This window comes from Mustela erminea, chromosome 4 (genome assembly GCF_009829155.1).
Source record: "Mustela erminea isolate mMusErm1 chromosome 4, mMusErm1.Pri, whole genome shotgun sequence".
In the NCBI taxonomy this organism is placed as follows: Eukaryota; Metazoa; Chordata; class Mammalia; order Carnivora; family Mustelidae; genus Mustela; species Mustela erminea.
This window is the reverse complement of record NC_045617.1, coordinates 53,637,828-53,657,742: the sequence shown is the minus strand read 5'-3', so window position 1 is coordinate 53,657,742 and position 19,915 is coordinate 53,637,828. Positions and strand designations below refer to the sequence as shown.

The 19,915-nt window shown below is 39.5% G+C and overlaps 1 protein-coding gene across 2 annotated transcripts in view; it reads right to left on the bottom strand.

The window, feature by feature from the left end:
- Nucleotides 1-19,915, bottom strand: part of KATNA1 (katanin catalytic subunit A1) — a 37,409-nt gene that overhangs the window by 8,004 nt on the left and 9,490 nt on the right. For both annotated transcript variants that reach the window (XM_032339266.1, XM_032339267.1), the window contains exons 3-5: nucleotides 17,135-17,292; nucleotides 11,429-11,609; nucleotides 848-969 (exon numbers count right to left, since the gene is read on the bottom strand). In XM_032339266.1, the coding sequence (XP_032195157.1) occupies nucleotides 848-969; nucleotides 11,429-11,609; nucleotides 17,135-17,292 (461 nt within the window). The remainder of the gene's footprint in view (nucleotides 1-847; nucleotides 970-11,428; nucleotides 11,610-17,134; nucleotides 17,293-19,915) is intronic.

The following is a 19,915-nucleotide window of genomic DNA, read 5'->3' as shown; positions in this document are numbered from 1 at the left end:
GCTCCAATATTGCTGCTTTGCCCCCAACCCTATTAAAATGTAGACACCAAGGATAAAGAGTATCACAGAGACTACTATGAAGTTACCACCAACCACCAGAAAACTCTTACTGCTACTACTATTACTGGTACATGTGGCATTTTCATGAAAATACATGTTTACTATATAAATACCAAATATCAAAAAATATTTTTTAAATGTCCCCAAAGTCAAACCTAAAAATCATTAAGATTTTAATGAAAAATACATAGCAGAATGTACCTAATTTTGTGGGAAAGAGGGCTTTTTATTTTTTTTAATTTAATTTTTTTTTGAAAGGGAGCTTTTAGAACTGTGTGATAATTACATTTATCTGAGAACCACTGCTCAAAGTCACAGAAAATAAAAGCAACATGCATGGGATAAACCTACAGATAACGCTGCAACAGTGGGGCATCTGGTTGGCTCAGTCGCTAGAACACTGCAACTCCTGATCTGCGTAGGGGCTGAGTTTAAGTCCCACTTGGGCACAGAGCTTACATAGGAACAAAAAAACAAAAGGAAACAACACACATGCCTAAGAATCCATGCCATTTCAGCATCAGAGGATGTCCCAAAAAGAAGAGATGTCTGTGATATAAATTATGAGATTTTTTTATTTAATAGAAACTTATTTATCATTTGTTATTTTATTAAAGATCTCAGACAAAAATCTGGTATAGCCGGAACCACTGGGCTTACATTGCAGGCACTCTCACTCCAGCCTCAAGGGCTGATGATCTTCAGTGCATGTAATGAAAGTAATGGTTCTCTTTACTTTTCCGAAAAGCATTATCAGCACCAGTTATCTTGTTGTGCTATAACTTACCATCGAACATTGGGATTCTGAGAAATTATATCTCTTTCCAAAGCTTCCACTAAGTCCTTATCATATCCGGTACTATCAAATTTACTTGTCTCTGGTTCAGTAACTGCAGCAGGTGATTTGTTCTACATTGGGAGAAGAACATAAGAACTTCTGATTGACTCAAAAATGATACTCAGAAACAAAGACAGGACTCCAGTGATATTTTTAAAAGAGCTAATATAATAGTACAAGTAACAAGAGAATCCAAGACTATTAAGTCATCCTCTACACCAACATCAGTTTCATACTCAATTTTTACTTTTACATTAAAAGTATGATGAAAGGGGATGCCTGGATGGCTCAGTTGGTTAAGCGGCTGCCTTTGGCTCAGGTCATGATCCCAGCATCCTGGGATCAAGTCCTACATCGGGCTCCTTGCTCGGCGGGGAGCCTGCTTCTCCCTCTGCCGCCACTCTGCCTGCCTGTGCTCTCTCTCTCTCTCTCTCTCTGGCAAATAAATAAATAAAATCTTTTTTTTTTTTAAAGATTTTATTTATTTATTTGACAGAGAGAGATCACAAGCAGGCAGAGAGGCAGGCAGAGAGAGAGAGAAGGAAGCAGGCTCCCGGCCGAGCAGAGAGCCCGACGCGGGGCTCGATCCCAGGACCCTGCGATCATGACCTGAGCCGAAGGCAGCGACTCAACACACCGAGCCACCCAGGCGCCCCTAAATAAATAAAATCTTAAAAAAAAAAAAAAAGTATGGGGCTGCCTGGGTGGCTCAGTGGGTTAAGTCTCTGCTTTCACCTAAGGTCATGATCTCAGGGTCCTGGGATCGAGTCCTGCATCGGGCTCTCTGCTAGGCAGGGAGCCTGCTTCCTCCTCCCTCCTTCTCTCTCTCTCTCTGCTTGCCTCTCTGCCTACTTGTGATCTCTCTCTGTCAAATAAATAAAATCTTTAAAAAAAAAAAAAGTATGATGAAAGTGTTCAAGAAAAACAAAAATAATATGCATATGAATTGGTGAAAATCAAAAAAGTCAACACTAAGATGAACTGTTAAAGACAGATGGCTTATGTAGTTAAGATTACAGCTCGCTTTTTTTTTTTTTTTTAAAGATTTTATTTATTTCTTTGGCAGAGACAGATCACAAGTAGGCAGAGAGGCAGGCAGAGAGAGAGGGGGAAGCAGGCTCCCTACCGAGCAGAGAGCCCAATGCGGGGATCAATTCCAGGACCCTGAGATCATGACCTGAGTCGAAGGCAGAGGCTTTAACCCACCGAGCCACCCAGGCGCCCATAGCTTTTTTTTTTTTTTTAAGATGTAAGTTATTTATTTGAGAGCGAGAGTGAGCTTGTGCATGTGAGCTGGGCTGGAAGCAGAGGGAAAGGCAAAAAATCTCAAGCAAACTCCATGCTGAGTGCGAAGCCCCATGCAAGTCTCCATCTCACAATCCTGAGGTCATGACTAGAGCCAAAACCAAAAGTTGGATGCTAGACAGACTGAGCCACACAGGTGCCCCATCGATGGCTCACTCTTAACCACCTGCTTGGGCCTCATCAATGCTCCTACAACTTTGCTTTCCTCTGTTCCCACCCTGCTCCAAGACAGACACCATCCCCAGGAGCGATTCCTGCCCACCCTCCACGACTGCAGCCCACAGGGCCCCAGCTCCTAGGCCATGTACTGAAGTACTCCAGGGCACAATGGCAAGCTCACAGAGTGCTGCAAGATATTTTACATTTTTTAGTGAAACCCAGCATTTTCTGTTGAACTCTGCGTGAAATACCAGCTCCCTCTCTGTCTCTAGATTAAAACTGCTACAGTCCTTTCAGTGATGCCATATTTTTGTCAGGCTGGGTTTCTGGCAGTTTCTGTGATAAGAGAAATAGCGGGAGAAAATCAAGGTGAAAGAGGAATTAGAGTGAAATATCCACTCTGCCTCTGAAGTCTGAGAAACTGAGCAGCGCCCAAAGTTATCTGAACTGAACTTCTGCACCGGTGTATGGGTATTCTTTTTGTCCTTGAGGGGCTGTGAAAACATCAGAGATACTCATGAATTTTTTAAGACAAGAAAATTTATGACACGCTGCCTTACTGTGAACATTTACTTGGTCTTGTACAAGAATTCTTACCCTGTCTCATTAACACTGTTTTGCCCATATGTGCTTTCTCTGTCAGCAGGGCTATTTAAAGTCAGTATTAACATCTAAGCTTAACCAATATTTATATATTCAAAGGTCTTAACACTAGATGGTCAAAAAAGTGTCTTACAATACACATATTCACTATCCAATACAAACATACAAAATTCAAGGAAGGTATTGTGCAGTCTTTAGAAGGCTGGGGCTCCTGGCTGGCTCAGACAGAAAAGCATGAGACTCTTGATCTCACGGTTGTGAGTTCAAGCCCCACGTTGGGTGCAGACATCACTAAAACAATAAAATAAAATAAACTTTAAAAAACAAATAAATAAGGGGCACCTGGGTGGCTCAGTTGGTTAAGCATCTGCCTTCGGCTCAGGTCATGATCCCAGGGGCTCACTGCTCGGCGAGGAGCCTGCTTCCCCCTTCCCCTCTGCCTGCCACTTTTGCCTACTTGTTCTCTCTCTCTCAAATAAATAAATTTTTAAAAAACATAAAATAAAATAAAAAATTACAAAATAAAGAAAAGAGAAAATGGTGATCTTTTAGGATTTATGCAGTTGCTGTTCATTCACAAATATTTACCAAGAACTCATTCTGTGCTAGCGGCTGTGGGGGACAGAAAGAAGACACTGTCGTTGATTACTGGGAACTCACACTGTGAGCCTAGGAAGACACAGATAGAAAAGCACTTTCTAGTTGTTTTCTTTCCTCCCACAGAACACAGTGCTGGTGGGATGTCTGCAGACAAAGCAAAAATGAATTTAAGCTAGGCAGAAAGGAGAAACAAATAATAGGTCACCAAAGGGAGATATGGAATTTGAAGTGCTGATGTTTTTGATAGGATTTTATTTAATTAGCTGAAATAGTACAGTTTCCTTTAAGCACATTATTGATTTAATAACTTGCTCTGAGTAAAAATGCTACAAATTACTAGCAGGTGAAAGGGAGCAGGAGAGGGGCTAAAAAGAACACAGTGTCCTTTCTGATGCTTAAAATAAAACGGAAGATGAACCAGTTACCCAGGATTTAAATACCCAGGTTTAAAACCAGTTATTATGGGACGCCTGGGTGGCTCAGTTTTATTTGGTTAAGCTGCTGCCTTCAGCTCAGGTCATGTTCCCAGGGTCCTGGGATCGAGTCCCACATTGGGCTCCTTGCTAGGCAGGGAGCCTGCTTCTCTAGCTGCCTCTGCCTGCCACTCTGTCTGCTTGTGTGTACTCTCTCTCTGACAAATAAATAAAAAATCTTTAAAAAAAAAAAAAAACCAGTTATTTTTTTTTTTTTAAGATTTTTATTTATTTGACAGAGAGAGATCACAAGTAGATGGAGAGGCAGGCAGAGAGAGAAAGAGAGAGAGAGAGAAGCAGGCTCCCCGCTGAGCAGAGAGCCCGATGCAGGACTCGATCCCAGGACCCCGAGATCATGACCTGAGCCGAAGGCAGCGGCTTAACCCACTGAGCCACCCAGGCGCCCCAAAAACCAGTTATTATAAAAGCTGGCAACATTATACACACAAAATCCAAATCCACTATCTCAATTAAAATAATTTAAAGTGACAGCTAGACTTTCACTCACAGGAAAACAGAGTGCTATGGAGAACTAAAAATCCTGGCGTTAGATATTTAACAAAGACAGGACTTTGAAAAGTATAGAGAAAGGAAGGCCAACCAGGGAACCTATACAAGGTGGTGCACCTTCTAGGTTTTCTTTCTCTTTCATAAATCCGGACTCAAGGTCAAAGAAGCCAAAAACCCAGAAACGCCATGGGCACACAAAAACCCAACAAAAGCTTGCTCTCTCTAGCCAGAGGACCAAGAAAGAAGGAGGCTAGCAAGACGGAACTTCCAGACAACACTCTAGTCAAAAGCACCTCAAAAAAGGCCGGATCCCAGACCTAGCCAGGCAAGCAAAAGCCAGGTAGAGAGCCTAGGCTTCCACCCTTGGGAAGCTGGAATGAGGTACTCTACACCTCCATTAGGGTATAACAGAGGCCAATTAGGGAGCTGGAATTTTCATCCCTGCCAATCAATGACAGGACTCCCACTCAGTAAGCAGAGATTACAGAGGAAGTGTGTGACCCACCCGGAAGTAACGGGGCACTGGGGTGATGTCAGAGGAAGACCTGCAGACTTAAGACAAGGTCACTCCCACCACAATGTTACTGGAGTTCACAGGGACAACTTCCGTCACGGCTCAGTGGTAATGGAAGACCCTTTCTCCCATTCAGGTGTTAACAGAGACTGGGTGGGACTTCTACTTTCATCTGATTGTGACCCCTCCCCCCATTTCCCTGATACAGCAGTGTCAGAAAAAGTCAGGTAAAACAGTAGGTGTAAATAACACCTACAATCTCATAACATAATATGAAAATGTCCAGGTTGCAATCTAAAATCACTTGTTATACCAAGAACTGCAAAAGATCTCAAACTTAACGAAAAGACAATTAACACATGCCAAGATAGAATTTCCTGACAGATTTGAAAACCACCATGAATTTAAAATGCTTCAAATGAGCAATTATGAGCAAATCTGAAACAAACCAACAAAACAGAAAACTTCAGAAAGAAATAGAAGACCCCAAATTAATCCACTGAGAGTAATAAGCAAAACAACACCTTGCCTATAGGGAAAAATTATTCAAATGAGAGAAATTTCTCCTCAGAAAAGGAGGCCAGAAGGAGTTGGCACAAAACTGTTCAAGAGAAAGAACTGTTAATACAGAATCCTCTACCCAGCCTTCAGGGAATGGAAGGGTAATCAAAACATTCTTAGATGAAGGAAAAATAAGAGAATTTGTTGCCAAAAGACCAACCCTAAAAAACAAACAAACAAACAGTTAAAAGTTGTTCTCTAAACAGAAAAGAAACAATGTAAAAAAGACCCTTGGAAGGATGAAAGGACACAGTAAGTAAATATAGGGGTAAGTACAACAGGCCTTCTTTCTCCTTTTGAGTTTTCTAATTTATTTAACAGTTGAAGCAAAACTTTAACACTGTGTGACGAGGCTAGATCTAAATGAGGGAGAGGAAATATTTAAAAACAATTATAATTGGGAGAGTTTAAGGGATATAAAGAGAAATAAGATTTCTATACTTTATTCAAAGTGGTAAAATGACAGTATCAATCAGCCAGTACAAGTTTTGTACACGTGATATCTAGATTAACCACTGACAAAGCTAACACAAAGGGATATACTCAAAACCATTATGGAATATCAAAATGTAATTCTAAAAAATATTCAAGTAACCCCCATGAAAAGGCCAGAAAAAGAACACAGAATAAAAAACAAAACAAAAACCACATCAGAAAACCAAAAATAAAACAGCAGACTTGAAATCCAACATAACAAAATACATTAATCATAAATGGCCTATACACGCCAACTAAAAGAAATAAGTGGAATAAATTAAAAACATGACTCAAGTATCTGCAATCATCAAGAAACTTGTCCAAATACAAAGATACAGGTAGGGTGAATGTAAAAGAATGGAAAAAGGTTTAACGTGCAAACATTAATCAAAGAAAAATAGGCACGGCTATATTAATATCAGACAAAGTCAATTTCAAAGAAAAAACCAAAGCCAAAAACCAAAACACAACCCCTTCCAGAGACAGAGAGGTATATTACATAATGATCAACAAGTGACTCCACCTAGAAAACAAAGCAATCCTAAATGTAAACGCACCGAATAACAAAGCCACAATATATGAAGCAAAAGCCCAGAGAAGTGAACAAATTGGCAAACCTTTACATATAGCTGGAGATGTCAACAACTCATCTCTCAACAACTGACAGAACAACCAGAAAGAAGATCAGCAAGGATACAGAAAAACTGAACTGCACCATCATCCAGCAGAATCTAACTGATATTAACAGAAAGTTCCACCCAACAAGGGCAAAATACACATTATTTTCAAGTAGTCATAGAACATATTTCAAGTATTCACAGAACATATACCAAGACAGACCATATTCAGGGCCATACAACAAACTTCAACAACTTTAAAATAATTGACATAATACAGAATATATTCTCTAAGCACAAAGGATTCAAACTAGAAACTGTTATTGATAACAGAGAAGTAACACAATCTCTGGACTATCAGAAACTACGTAACACACTTTTAAATTGCGGGGTCAAAGATAAAGTCTCAAAAAAATTTTTAAGTACATTGAATTAAAAGCTGAGTACTGAGAGGGAAACTTACAGCACTAAGTGCATAGATTAGGGAATAAGTCTTAATAATCTAAACTCCCATCTAAAAATGTACAGTAGAACATCAGAAAACCAAATTACAAAAATAAACTCAAAAGCAAGGAGAAAAAAGGAAGTAGCAGTACTAAGAGCAAAGGTCAATGAAATGAAAAACAAAGAAACACAGGGAAAAATCAATAAAACAAAGAACTGGGGCACCTGGGTGGCTCAGTCATTAAGCATTTGCCTTTGGCTCAGGTCATGATCTCAGGGTCCTAGGATTGAGCCCCACATCAGGCTCCCTGCTCAAGGAGAAGCCTTCTTCTCCCTCACCCACTCCCCCTGCCTGTGTTCCCTCTCTCACTGTGTCTCAGTCAAATAAATAAAATCTTAAAAACAAACAAACAAACAAACAAACAAAAACTAGTTCTTTGAAAAGGTGAATGAAACTGACAAATTTCTAGCAGCACTGAAAATGAAAAAAACAGAAAACACCAATTATCAATGTCAAAAATGACCTAGACTTGCAGATACCAAAATAATAAAATGGAATCTTACAAAAAACTGTACATACATAAATCTGTTAATTTAGACAGAGGGATTATATCTTGAAAAACCAACTACCACAACTCGCAACTCAAATATGAAAAGATTATTTGAACAGCCTTACAACTACTGAGGAAATTGAATTCATAATTTTAAAACCAAAAAAGAAACATCCAAACCTAGATGTTTCACTGGATAATTTTCTCAAACATCTAAACAAGAATGACTAATCTGATACAGTCTCTTTCAGAAAACAGAAGGAACAATTCTCAATTCATCCTTTTTGAAAAAGGTATGAAAGCAATTCAATAAAATACAGCCTTTTCAACAAATGATGCTGGAGAAATTGCACAGGTACAACAGGCAAAAAGTGATCCTCAACCTAAGTCCACAACTTACACAAAAATCAACTCACAACAGACCATGGGCTTTAATGTAAAACATAAAATTATAAAACTTTTAGAAAAAAATAGAAAATTTTCAGGATCTAGGGCTAGGCAAAGTGTTAAAAACTTGACATCATATGGTACAATTATTTATAAATGGAACACTGGACTTCATCAAAATTAAAACCTTTTGCCTTATAAAAGATCCAGTAAAAAGGATTTAAAAAAGACAAGTTGCACACTGAAAGAAAATGTTTTCAAAACACATATAAACAAAGGGCTAGTACCTAGAATATATAAAGAACTCTCAAACCCCAATAAAAGAATGGACAACTCATTCTGACAATGGACAACAGACTTTAAGGGAGGGCACTGAAGAGCAGCACTCTGTGCTGTTTTCCTTTCCTCTGTCCCCTGGATGGCTACTATTTAGAAGAGCAGACCAACTCCATACAGAAAGATTGTTAGAATGTACTTATTACTGAAAAGAACAGATTATGATTCCACTTGTGCCCCCCCCCAAAAATCATGCATATGGAAAAGGATATACCATGGGATAAACAGATCTCAGGAGGGACAGGAATGTGAGTTTGAGGGTTTTTTTACTCAATTCTATTTTTGATTTTCTAAAATGAATATGTTATAAAAGATTTTAAATAGGATAAAAATCTATTCACCTTCTATGGCTCAATGGTTTTATTTTATTCCATAAAGTTTTCTGACTACTACCAACTTCTGAGAATTCTGTTCTTTTTAGTCATTAGTTACTACCACTGTTAAGCAACTAATTATGCTATAATTACTTGAAATATATTAATCTGGTCTCCCCAAGTATAGTTGCTCAACAATGGGTACATATACTCAAGACACACCAGCAGACTTGGAGGGAAAACCCATTTTGTTTTTTAAAAGATTTTATTTATTTGTCAGAGAGAAAACACCAGGCAAAGGAAGAGGGAGAAGCAGATTCTCTCCTTGGCAGGGAGCCCGATGAGGGGCTCGATCCCAGGACCTTGGGATCATGACCTGAGCCGAAGGCAGACGCTTGCTTACCCCACTGAGACACCCAGGCACCCCAGGGAGAAAACCTATTTTATACATTTGTTCTCTGCTGTCCCATACCCCGTGCTCAAAGTCCTGAGGATTTTAGCAGTTAAGTGAAGCCTACACTCAGCAGAAATACAGATAAGACCGCCTCTTACTGCAGCTAATCTTACGTTTATTTAGTATACTTTCTTTTCCTACTCTTGGTTGAAATAGCAGAGAACCAAAGAGTGGTGGAAACACTATACGTTTAAAAACTGACGGTTAGACTACTTTCACTGATAAACAAGAACTTTTTTCTTAAGTGAGTTTCCTTTTAGGGGATTTATTTTTGTCTTGCTTTTAACCCACAATTTCTACCTTTGCTTTTATATCCATTAAGGACCATTTTAAATATAGTCACCAACATCTGAAACATCTCATTTAATTTTTGAAAAAATGCAATGGCAAAACTGTCTAAACCAACAGCAAATACAGGAAAATCTCAGTTACCTGGAATGTGTGGGAAATAGTAAAAGCTGACACTCAAGAAGTATGTGCTGGGAGCCAGAAAAAGCTACACACTTACCCTACGAAAACTCTAGGAGACAGGTGTTAAAATAATTCTATGTAAGAGGAAATAAAACTTAGAAAGACTAAATAGCTTATAGTAACACAGCTAGAAAGAGCAGAGTTGGTGCTTCAACACAGGTCTACCTGTATCTAAAGCCCATGCTCTTAATCACCATGCTGTATTTTTGAAAAGCTTTATGTTTTCGTGCCTTCCCAGCAAGATCATATTAATTTAATCTCTCTTGGATAACTGATTTGTTGAAAATTATTGTGCCAGAAAATGAGGAGGTACTCAGAGAACGATGAGTACATGTAAAAAAGAGACAGGATCTAGCTTCCAAGGTCACACTCCTCATATCCTGGACAATTTAAGCATCAAAAAGATAGCAACAGATGATAATTCACTGAACCAAATAATCCATGACTGCATACTGATAAAATTGAATAAAGAGAAAGAGATGAAATTTTTCCTTACGGTAGGATACCAATTAATGTTTCTTTCTTTCTTTTTTTTTTTTTTAATTTATTTGACAGAGAGAGATCACAAGTAGGCAGAGAGGCAGGCAGAGAGGGGGGGGCAGGAGGACACGGGGCTCAATCAAAGGACCCCGGGACCACGACCCAAGCCAAAGGCAGAGGCTTCACCTACTTCACCACCTAGGCGCCCCAGGATACCAATAAATGTAGAAGAAATAACAGCATTAGAAAATCATGATTTTTCAATAATTACAGGAATAATATTTAGGCAGGCATCACTGGATGCTAAAACAAGTAGATGAAATTTTGATGAGAAATACGATATTTACATAGTCTCAAGGTATCTCCCCCCAAATTACTGTAAAGGGAAAAAAGAGTAACTTTATAGTGGAGAGCCTAGGCAGACCCCGCCCTAACGAAGCACTCTAATTTATCACAAGTAACAGAACAAATAAACATCCTATGTCTCCTTATTATACACTGTAAAGAACAAAACTTTTCTTCAATGGTATTCCTGTCAAAAATGCACACCCCTCATCTAATCACGAAGAAACATTGGAAACAGTCCAAACTGAGACACATTCTACAAAACTTCTGGGCTGTCCTCTTCAAAAACACCAGCCAAAAAAAAAAAAAGAGAAAAGCTGAGAAAGACTTTATCAAAGAGACTACAGAAACATGACAACAAAATGTAGTGTACACTTCCCTACTATGTCCTTGCATGGGGATAAAATGAACTACAAATGTCATTACTGGGATAACGGGGCTAAATTTTAGGAGGGTCTGTGGACTGATACAGTACTATATCAATGTAAAATGTATGGGTTTTGACAACTGTACTGTGTTTATGAGGAACAATGTCCAAGTACCTAGGAAATACACTCTAAAGTATTTAAGGGTAAAAGGGCATGCAGGATACCTACAATTTACTCTCAATGTTACAGAAAAAAAATTGTATATAGAGAGATGATAAAGCAAAACGGGTAAAATATTAATAATTGGTAAAACTGGATAAATTTATACCATTTATACCAACTTGTTTGCAAGTCTGAAATTATTTCAAAATATAAAGATAAAAAAAATACTCCAAAACGTTTGCTTAATATTGTGAATGGGAAAAATTCCAGTGTAAGTGGAATATGACTAAGGTTTTATTATGGTCTGGTGGTTTCAATGACTAAAAATTATTAACATTTATACAGTCTTCATTTTTAAGGTTAATAAATATTTCATTTGTGAAAACCAGTAACATTTACCTTTTCCTCTCTTCCTTTACTCTGTTCTTTCTTTTCCCGACAACGAACAGCTTTCCCTCTGTCATTGTGAAGATTGTGGGCAGATGAACGGTGAACTCTGACAGTTGTGCCTGGACGGTTACCATGTGGCTTAGGGTCACTGTACTGAGGAGACTGGCGTTTTCTAGGTCCTGGCGAGGGTCTAATTAGACAAGATCATGAAAATCATAATGAACTGGAGGTGGTCCAAATACAGATGAACACAAATCTCGTGCAAGTTAGAGTCTATGACCTAAAGAAGCCAAGGCAATAATGGAACCAAGATAGGACTGAATGAATGAAGTCACAAATCTAAGATCTGATATTTCTATGACACACAGTGGTCTGTGGTGATTTAACTAACAAGAAGAATGGACTGCAGTATGGTTATATGGTAGAAATAATAGAAGGCAAGTGATCATCACCTCTCCTTTGAGAGGCAGTCACTGGTGTCCATCAACGATGAATGAAAACTTCATCTGATTCTTAAAAACTAAAAACACAGCAATTATCAGAGAGAGTTTTATCAAAAGAACCAGAACACAGGGACGCCTGGGTGGTTCGGTTGGACGACTGCCTTCGGCTCAGGTCATGATCCCGGAGTCCCGGGATCGAGTCCCACATCGGGCTCCCAGCTCCATGGGGAGTCTGCTTAGCTCTCTGACCTTCTCCTCGCTCATGCTCTCTCTCACTGTCTCTCTCTCAAATACATAAATAAAATATTAAAAAAAAAAAAAAAAAGAACCAGAACACAGCACAGGTACAGGATTCACATGTATCCACTGGTACATGTATAAGCTGACATTATTTTATTTAGAGTATATCACAGTGCTTATATTTTAATTAATAAAATTAAGTCATTTTCAGGGGCACCTGGGTGGCTCAGTGGGTTAAGCCTCTGCCTTCGGCTCAGGTCATGATCTCAGGGTCCCAGGATCGAGCCCCCCATTGGGCTCCCTGCTCAGTGGGGAGCCTGCTTCCCCCTCTCTCTCTGCCTGCCTCTCTGCCTACTTGTGATCTCTCAAATAAATAAGTAAAGAAAAGAAAAGAAAATCAGTGTAGAAAAGCAGAGAAATCAAAGTGATCTTCACCTATGTAAAGAATTATAAAGACACTAACTATAGACAATGGTGAGCCTTCAGGAAGGATACTGGAGAGAAGGTGGTTCAGTGAATAGAAAATCTGAATACAAGCTTAAGAGGCTTAGGTTTTAGCTAACTGCTGCTCAAAGGTTTAAGAAAGATGAGTCCAGGGCTGAGAAAGATACACCGATAAAGGGAACAGAAAGCAGGGTTATCGGCAGGTTACAAATGTTACGGAGGCATGAGATGAGGGCCCGGCTTAAGCCAGTAAGCAATATAAGTCTGAGAGATACACTATTAAAAAAGATACTCCTAGCCATGGAAAGTTGAGAATGAGGATTTGGCGGGATGATAAAGACAAAAAGGAACAATGGGGGTTTAATTTTTGGATTTAGGCACCTGGATAGCCAAGTGGAGCTATTTCTTTAAAAGATGTATTTATTTTCCTTCTACTAGAAAAATAATATAAAACAGACACAGAGAGACGCCTGGGTGGCTCAGTTGGTTAAGCAGCTGCCTTCGGCTCAGGTCATGATCCCAGCGTCCTGGGATCGAGTCCCACATCGGGCTCCTTGTTCCGCAAGGAGCCTGCTTCTCCCTCTGACTCTGCCTGCCACTCTGCCTGTGCTCGCTCTTGCTCTCTCTCTCTCTGACAAATAAATAAATAAAATCTTTAAAAAAAAAAAAACAACAGACACAGAAATATAATCAAGTGTAAAGAATAAAAGTCACCTGTAACCCCATTACCCAGAGTTAACCACTAACATATTAGTCTATTTTCTTATAACTACCTTTCATTTAAACAGAACTGGAACTGTCATATATACAACCACTCATATTTTTCTCTAATCATATAAGGCATTTCCTGTATCATCACCTCATAAATGGCTTTTAATAACTAGATGGCAGTTACATGTAAAATATGCCACTTTCTATCCACTTCTTACTGCTAGCTATTCAGTCCTCCAAAAACTAATTTATTGAACTATCACTGTTGATTATGCACTTGGAACAAAAAAATTTCAAATGAAGTTTAATAAAACCTTTACTCTTACAGACTTATATCTGTGTATGTATGTATGTGCATGGAGAGGGCGCGTCAATGAAGACATCAGATGATGCTACATGCAGTCTAGAAAAATAAAGGAGGGTAGGGGCTCTCACTGGGAGCGGGGGGCATTTCAGGTAGGGTGGTTGGAGAAGGACTTTCTCAGGTAACATCTCAACAAGGTGAGACCTAAAGGAAATGAGAGAACAAGTCATGAAATGTCTGAGCTGAAGGAAAGGCATGTGCAAAGAAGTGAGGCATCTGTGTGTTTGACCTGCTCGAGGATGAAGAGTTGTAAGAACTCAGGTTCTAGAGTTAGTACGGAATGGGACCACATGTGCTGCTGGAAGAAGATGGTGAAACTTTGGGTTTTATTGCGAGATAAGGAGACACCCGAGGGATGCTGGCTTTTAAAAGACATTTTAAAAGATTCACATTTAATAGCTTTGAAGCTATTTCTAATCTTTGCTCTAAAAGGCTCAGTGAACCACCTCGTACAAATGTTTCTGTGCATGATCATAGAAGAGAACAGTGGGGGCCCCTGGGTGGCTCAGTGGTTTAAGCCTCTGCCTTCGGCTCAAGTCATGATCTCGGGGTCCTGGGATCGAGTGGGGAGCCTACTTCCCCGTTCTCTCTGCCTGCCTTTCTGCTTACTTGTGATCTATCAAATAAATAAGTAAAATCTTTTTAAAAAATAAATAAATAAATAAATAAAAGAGAATACTGGATCAGCTCAATCTTTTCTTTAAATGGGACTAAAATCCAGCTGATGACAAGGTCAGAATCACCAACAGAGTTCAAGAATGAGTAAGCTCTCGTAAGCATGAGTACAAATGAAGACTAACAAAAAATATAAAGCTTCGAGGGCTATCTAGTTGATGGAGTAAAATAAACTACAGGAAGGAGCAAAGAAACAGCAAATCAAGTCAAAGAGGAGAACTTTATAGTTAAGAGTGATCCATCCAAGGCACTTAAGATGAGGGACAGAAAAAGGTACTGAAGAAAGCAAAAAGCAATCAGAAAGGAAACTAGAACTTATCATCATAGAATTTCTTAGATGAAGAGACTCCTCTAATTCAACGTTCTATTACTCCCAAGGAGACTCCTCCTGCCTATGCTTGTTAGATTGAGGTGACCAAATAATTCATTAAATTTGAAAGGAACTAAATTTTCACTGGGCACATGTATTCATCAGAAAGTTTTTACCAATAAAGTCGGAAAGAAGTTACAGGGCTGTTATGGACTGAATGTGTCCCCCCAAAATTCAGCATCATTAAATCTCTCATCCCCAATGAGACCAGTTAGAGTAAGGGACTAATTAAAGTTAAGGGAACCGGGCTGGCTCAGTCAGTAAAGCATGTGACTCTTGATCTCAGGTTGTGAGTTCAAGCTCCATGTTGGGCATGGAGCTACTTAAAAATAAATTAATTAGGGGCGCCTGGGTGGCTCAGTGGGTTAAGCCGCTGCCTTCGGCTCAGGTCATGATCTCAGGGTCCTGGGATCGAGTCCCGCATCAGGCTCTCTGCTCAGCAGGGAGCCTGCTTCCTTCTCTCTCTCTCTCTGCCTGCCTCTCAGTGTACTTGTGATTTCTCTCTGTCAAATAAATAAATAAAATCTTTAAAAAAAAAAAATTAATTAATTAATTAAATAAAGTTAAATAAGGCGTTGATCTGAGGACCCTGTCCTTGTGAGAGACACCGGAGAGCCTGATTGTTCCCAAAGACAGAGACAAGGCAGCTGTCTGCCCAGAAGAGTCCTCAGGAACCAAACTAGCGAGCACCTTGATCTTGGACTTCTGGTCTCCAGAACTGTGAGAAATAAAGACAAATTTCTGTTGTGTGAGCCACCAGTGTGGTGTATTTTGTTATAGCAGCAGGAACAGATTATTAGCACAGGGGCCAAATGATGATTCTCCAGAAAGAGGAAAGAAAAAGAAAATAAATAGGAATAAAACATATTTATAGGCAAGAAAAAATGAAAACACAACTTGACTCATTATTAGTTCTCCTGAAATGAAGAAAAAAGAAATCATAAATGTAGAAAAAGATTCACTTACAAATATTCACTTTATAATAACAAAAAGTGGAAAACAACTAGTAAGAACACGATTAACTATGTAGGTTATATATAACCCTTTAAAAGCACCCAAACCTGAAATATCTCCTAGGTAAACCTGTATTATTTCAGACTCTTAGAGAGTAAAAACCCAGAATCCACATTTTAATAAGTGCCCCAAGAGATCTTTAGGTATTCTAGAGTTTGAGAATAACTGGTACGGCAGATAATGTCAGCTTTATAATCAAATATATCTGTGTTCAAATTCTAGCTCCACCAATTATTAGCTTTGTGATAATGGGGAAAAGTCACTGTACACCAAACTATCTTATCTGCAATATAAGGAAAACAGGACTTATTTGAAAAGCTAACTGTGAATAAATGAAATAACATGTATAGTTCTAACAGTGCTTAGGACACATGAGCACTCAACATCTAGTACTTATCATAAATTACAATCAAGCAGAGAGTTACAAATGACAATGTGAAGCTGAAAAACACTGAGCAACGTCTTCCTTATTAGTGCAAGGTTCTCAAACTGCTTAGGGGACAAAGGACCTGCAAATCAGTGTTTTTTTTTAAAATGCTCTTACACACTCCCACGTTTAGGTCCACAATATAAACTAGGAAATCTATTATGTGAGTGGAATAGACAAGTGACAACCATCTGACACTTGTCAGGAAAAAATATGGAGGGAAACCAAGCATGACTGGCTGTGTAGAACATTTCAGTAAGTATCACTTTCACTGTTCATTTGCCAGCTCCAGATAATAGGAAGCCAAGGGGAAAATGGCCAGAAAAACCCCTAAAATAGAGAACATTTTATCCTTTTCTTTCTGTGAATTAAAAAGCCCATTTTTCAGGGCACCTGGGTGGCTCAATTGGTTAAGTGTCTGCCTTTGGCTCAGGTCATGTTCCTGGGGTCCTGGGATCGAGACCTGCATCGGGCTCTCTGCTCACTGGGGACCCTCCTTCCTCCTCTCTCTCTGCCTGCCTCTCTGCCTACTTGTGATCTCTCTCTGTCAAATAAATAAATAAAATATTTAAAAAAAAAAAAAGAGCACATTTTTCATTTTAACAATTTTGATGAACAGCATTATTCTACGATAGCATGTTTGAGAACTACTGTTTTAATCTAACTCCCTCACTTTACCTAAGAAAAATCTGAAGGCTAGAAAGATTACATATTTTTTCCAAAGCTACGGATAGTGGCAAAGAGAGAATGAGAGCCCAGATATTTCAATTCCCAGCTCCTTCCAGAAGATAATGTTGTTTCCACTACTTCTACAACCCTACTCACAAAAGCGCATTTTGGATTATTTCCACCTAAGTTTAATTTATCCACACGGGTCATAGTTACATGATACACAATGTAAGAGTTCCAAAAGGCATTCAGTAAAAAACCTTCTCCTGTTCTGTGTCCTGACCACCCAGCTCTCCTAGATATAGCCAACGCTATTCGTTTTCTGAGCCAATATGTTTCTTGAAAGGTCTCCACTCACCTTCGTTCAACAGGCACAGGTAAGGACCAGACTTCCCCCTCAGAGGCTGGGAGCTCATGCTGTGCAGCTTTCAGTGGAGTGTTGTCTAGCTTAAAACTCTCCAGGGTTTTCATAATATCCTTAACATGTTTAGCTTCCACATTTATTTCTTGCCAAACCTGGTGTCAAAGGAGAATATGGCTCTTTAAATATCTATAACCAATAAATCACTGCCAAGACTAAATCAGGGCCATTTATTAGAGATGTTGGAAACCTCCATTTTGACATCAGCAATCCCATAAACCATGCCAAAATATTCTGTCAAAATTTTAAGGATGGGGCGCCTGGGTGGCTCAGTGGGTTAAGCCGCTGCCTTCGGCTCAGGTCATGATCTCAGGGTCCTGGGATCGAGTCCCATATCGGGCTCTCTGCTCAGCGGGGAGCCTGCTTCCTCCTCTCTCTCTCTGCCTGCTTCTCTGCCTACCTGTGATCTCTCTCTGTCAAATAAATAAATAAAATCTTTAAAAAAAAAAAAAAAAATTTTTTAAGGATGGTTCATTAAGGAGTGCCTGGGTGCCTCAGTTGTTTTAAGCATCTGCCCTTGGCTCGGGTCATGAACCCAGAGTCCTGGGATCGAGCCCTACATTGGGCTCCTTGCTCAGTGGAGAGCCTGCTTCTCCCTCTGCCTGCCACTCTGCCTACTTGTGCTCTGTCTCTTTGTCAAATAAATAAATAAACAAATAAAATTTTAACACCCCCAAAAAGAATGGTTCATTACGTTTTTATTTGCAACTGTAAGAAAAAAATGAACTAAATATTCTGACCAATTAAATCATATTACTAACATATGGTTTGTACTCAAACTGCATAACATACTGAAGTTAGCTATAACTTTCTTTTTGGAAATTCTAGTAAAAATAATCCTTTTGTAAATTGCTTCTTTGATGGTTTTTATTCTGTTACTGGACCTTTTTTTTTTTTTTTTAAGATTTTATTTATTTAGGGGCGCCTGGGTGGCTCAGCGGGTTAAGCCGCTGCCTTCGGCTCAGGTCATGATCTCAGGGTCCTGGGATCGAGTCCCATATCGGGCTCTCTGCTCAGCAGGGAGCCTGCTTCCCTCTCTCTCTCTCTCTCTGCCTGCCTCTCTCTCTGTCAAATAAATAAATAAAATCTTTTAATAAAAAAAAAAAAAAAAAAAGATTTTATTTATTTATTTGACATAGAGAGATCACAAGTAGGCAGAGAGGCAGGCAGAGAGAGAGCAGGAAGCAGGCTCCCCAGTGAGCAGAGAGCCCAATGCAGGGCTCTATCCCAGGATGCTGGGATTATGACCCGAGCCGAAGGCAGAGGCTTTAACCCACTGAGCCACCCAAGTGCCCCATGATATTGGACTTTTAAAATGGTGATGAGAATGCACTAATTTCATAGCCCATTAATGGACTGAAACCTATAGTTTGAAAAAAATGGCTTCAGATGACAAATAGCACAATTCACATAAAACCAAGATTTCTTTTAAGCATTCTTGACTTAACTTATAAACAATATATACAAAATACTGAAATAAAGTTGGTAATGTTTGTTTTTTTTTGTTTTCTGGGTTTGGTTTTTTTTTTTTTTTTTGATAATGTTTGATTTTAAAACTAAATGATTCAAGTGTCTTTACCAAAAAAGCGTAGACTTTTGGGGCACCTGGGTGGCTCAGTCAGTTAAGTGTCTCACTCTTGGTTTTGGCTCAGGTCATGATCTCGTGGTTGTGGGATTGAGCCCTGTGTTAAGCTCTGTGCTCAGCAGGGAGTCTGCTTCCCCCTCCACTCGCCTGCACACTCTATTCTCTAAAAAATAAATATAGGGGTGCTTGAGTGGCTTAGTTAGTTGAGAGTCAGGTTCTTGATTTTGCCTCAGACCATGATCTCAGGCCTATGATAGCTAGCCTCACGCCTGGCTCCAATTAGCCACCCAGGCGGTCAGCAGGGAGTCTGCCTGTGATTCTCTCTCTCCTTCTGCCCTTCTCCCTCCTGCCTCACTCCCACCCCAAATAAATACATAAATCTCATAGAAAAAAAAAAAAAAAAGCTTAAAACTTTTAAAATAAAAGTCTCCGGGCTAAAGGGGCACCTGATTGGCCCAGTTAAGTGTCTAACTCTTGATCTCAGTTCAGTTTTGATCTCAGGTTGTAAGTTCCAGTCCCACCTTGGGCTCCACACTGGGTGTGGAGTCTACTTTAAAAAAGTCTCCAGGGGTGCCTGGGTGGCTCAGTGGGTGAAAGCCTCTGCCTTCGGCTCAGGTCATGATCCCAGGGTCCTGGGATTGAGCCCTGCATCGGGCTCTCTGCTCAGAAGGGAGCCTGCTTCCTCCTCCCTCTCTCTCTGTCTGCCTCTCTGCCTACTTGTGATCTCTGTCAAATAAAATAAATAAAATCTTTAAAAAAAAAAAAAAACAAAAAAAAAGTCTCCAGACGGGGCGCCTGGGTGGCTCAGTGGGTTAAAGCCTCTCCCTTCAACTCAGGTCATGATTCCAGGGTCCTGGGATCGTGCCCATCGGGCTCTCTGCTCAGCAGGGAGCCTGCTTCCTCCTCTCTCTCTGCCTGCTTGTTATCTCTATCAAATAAATAAATTCTTAAAAAAAAAAAAAAAAAAGTCTCCAGCCAACAAACATAAGTCTTTCAGTGACAAATTTAAAACTCTTTATGAAATAAAAAACTTTCCCTCTTCTGGTAATGTAAGGGATATGCAGAGGCAGATATAGGGGAAAAGGTTTAAGTTCAAAGAGGTAGGATATTTCCCTCTTTTAAAGAAATTAAGT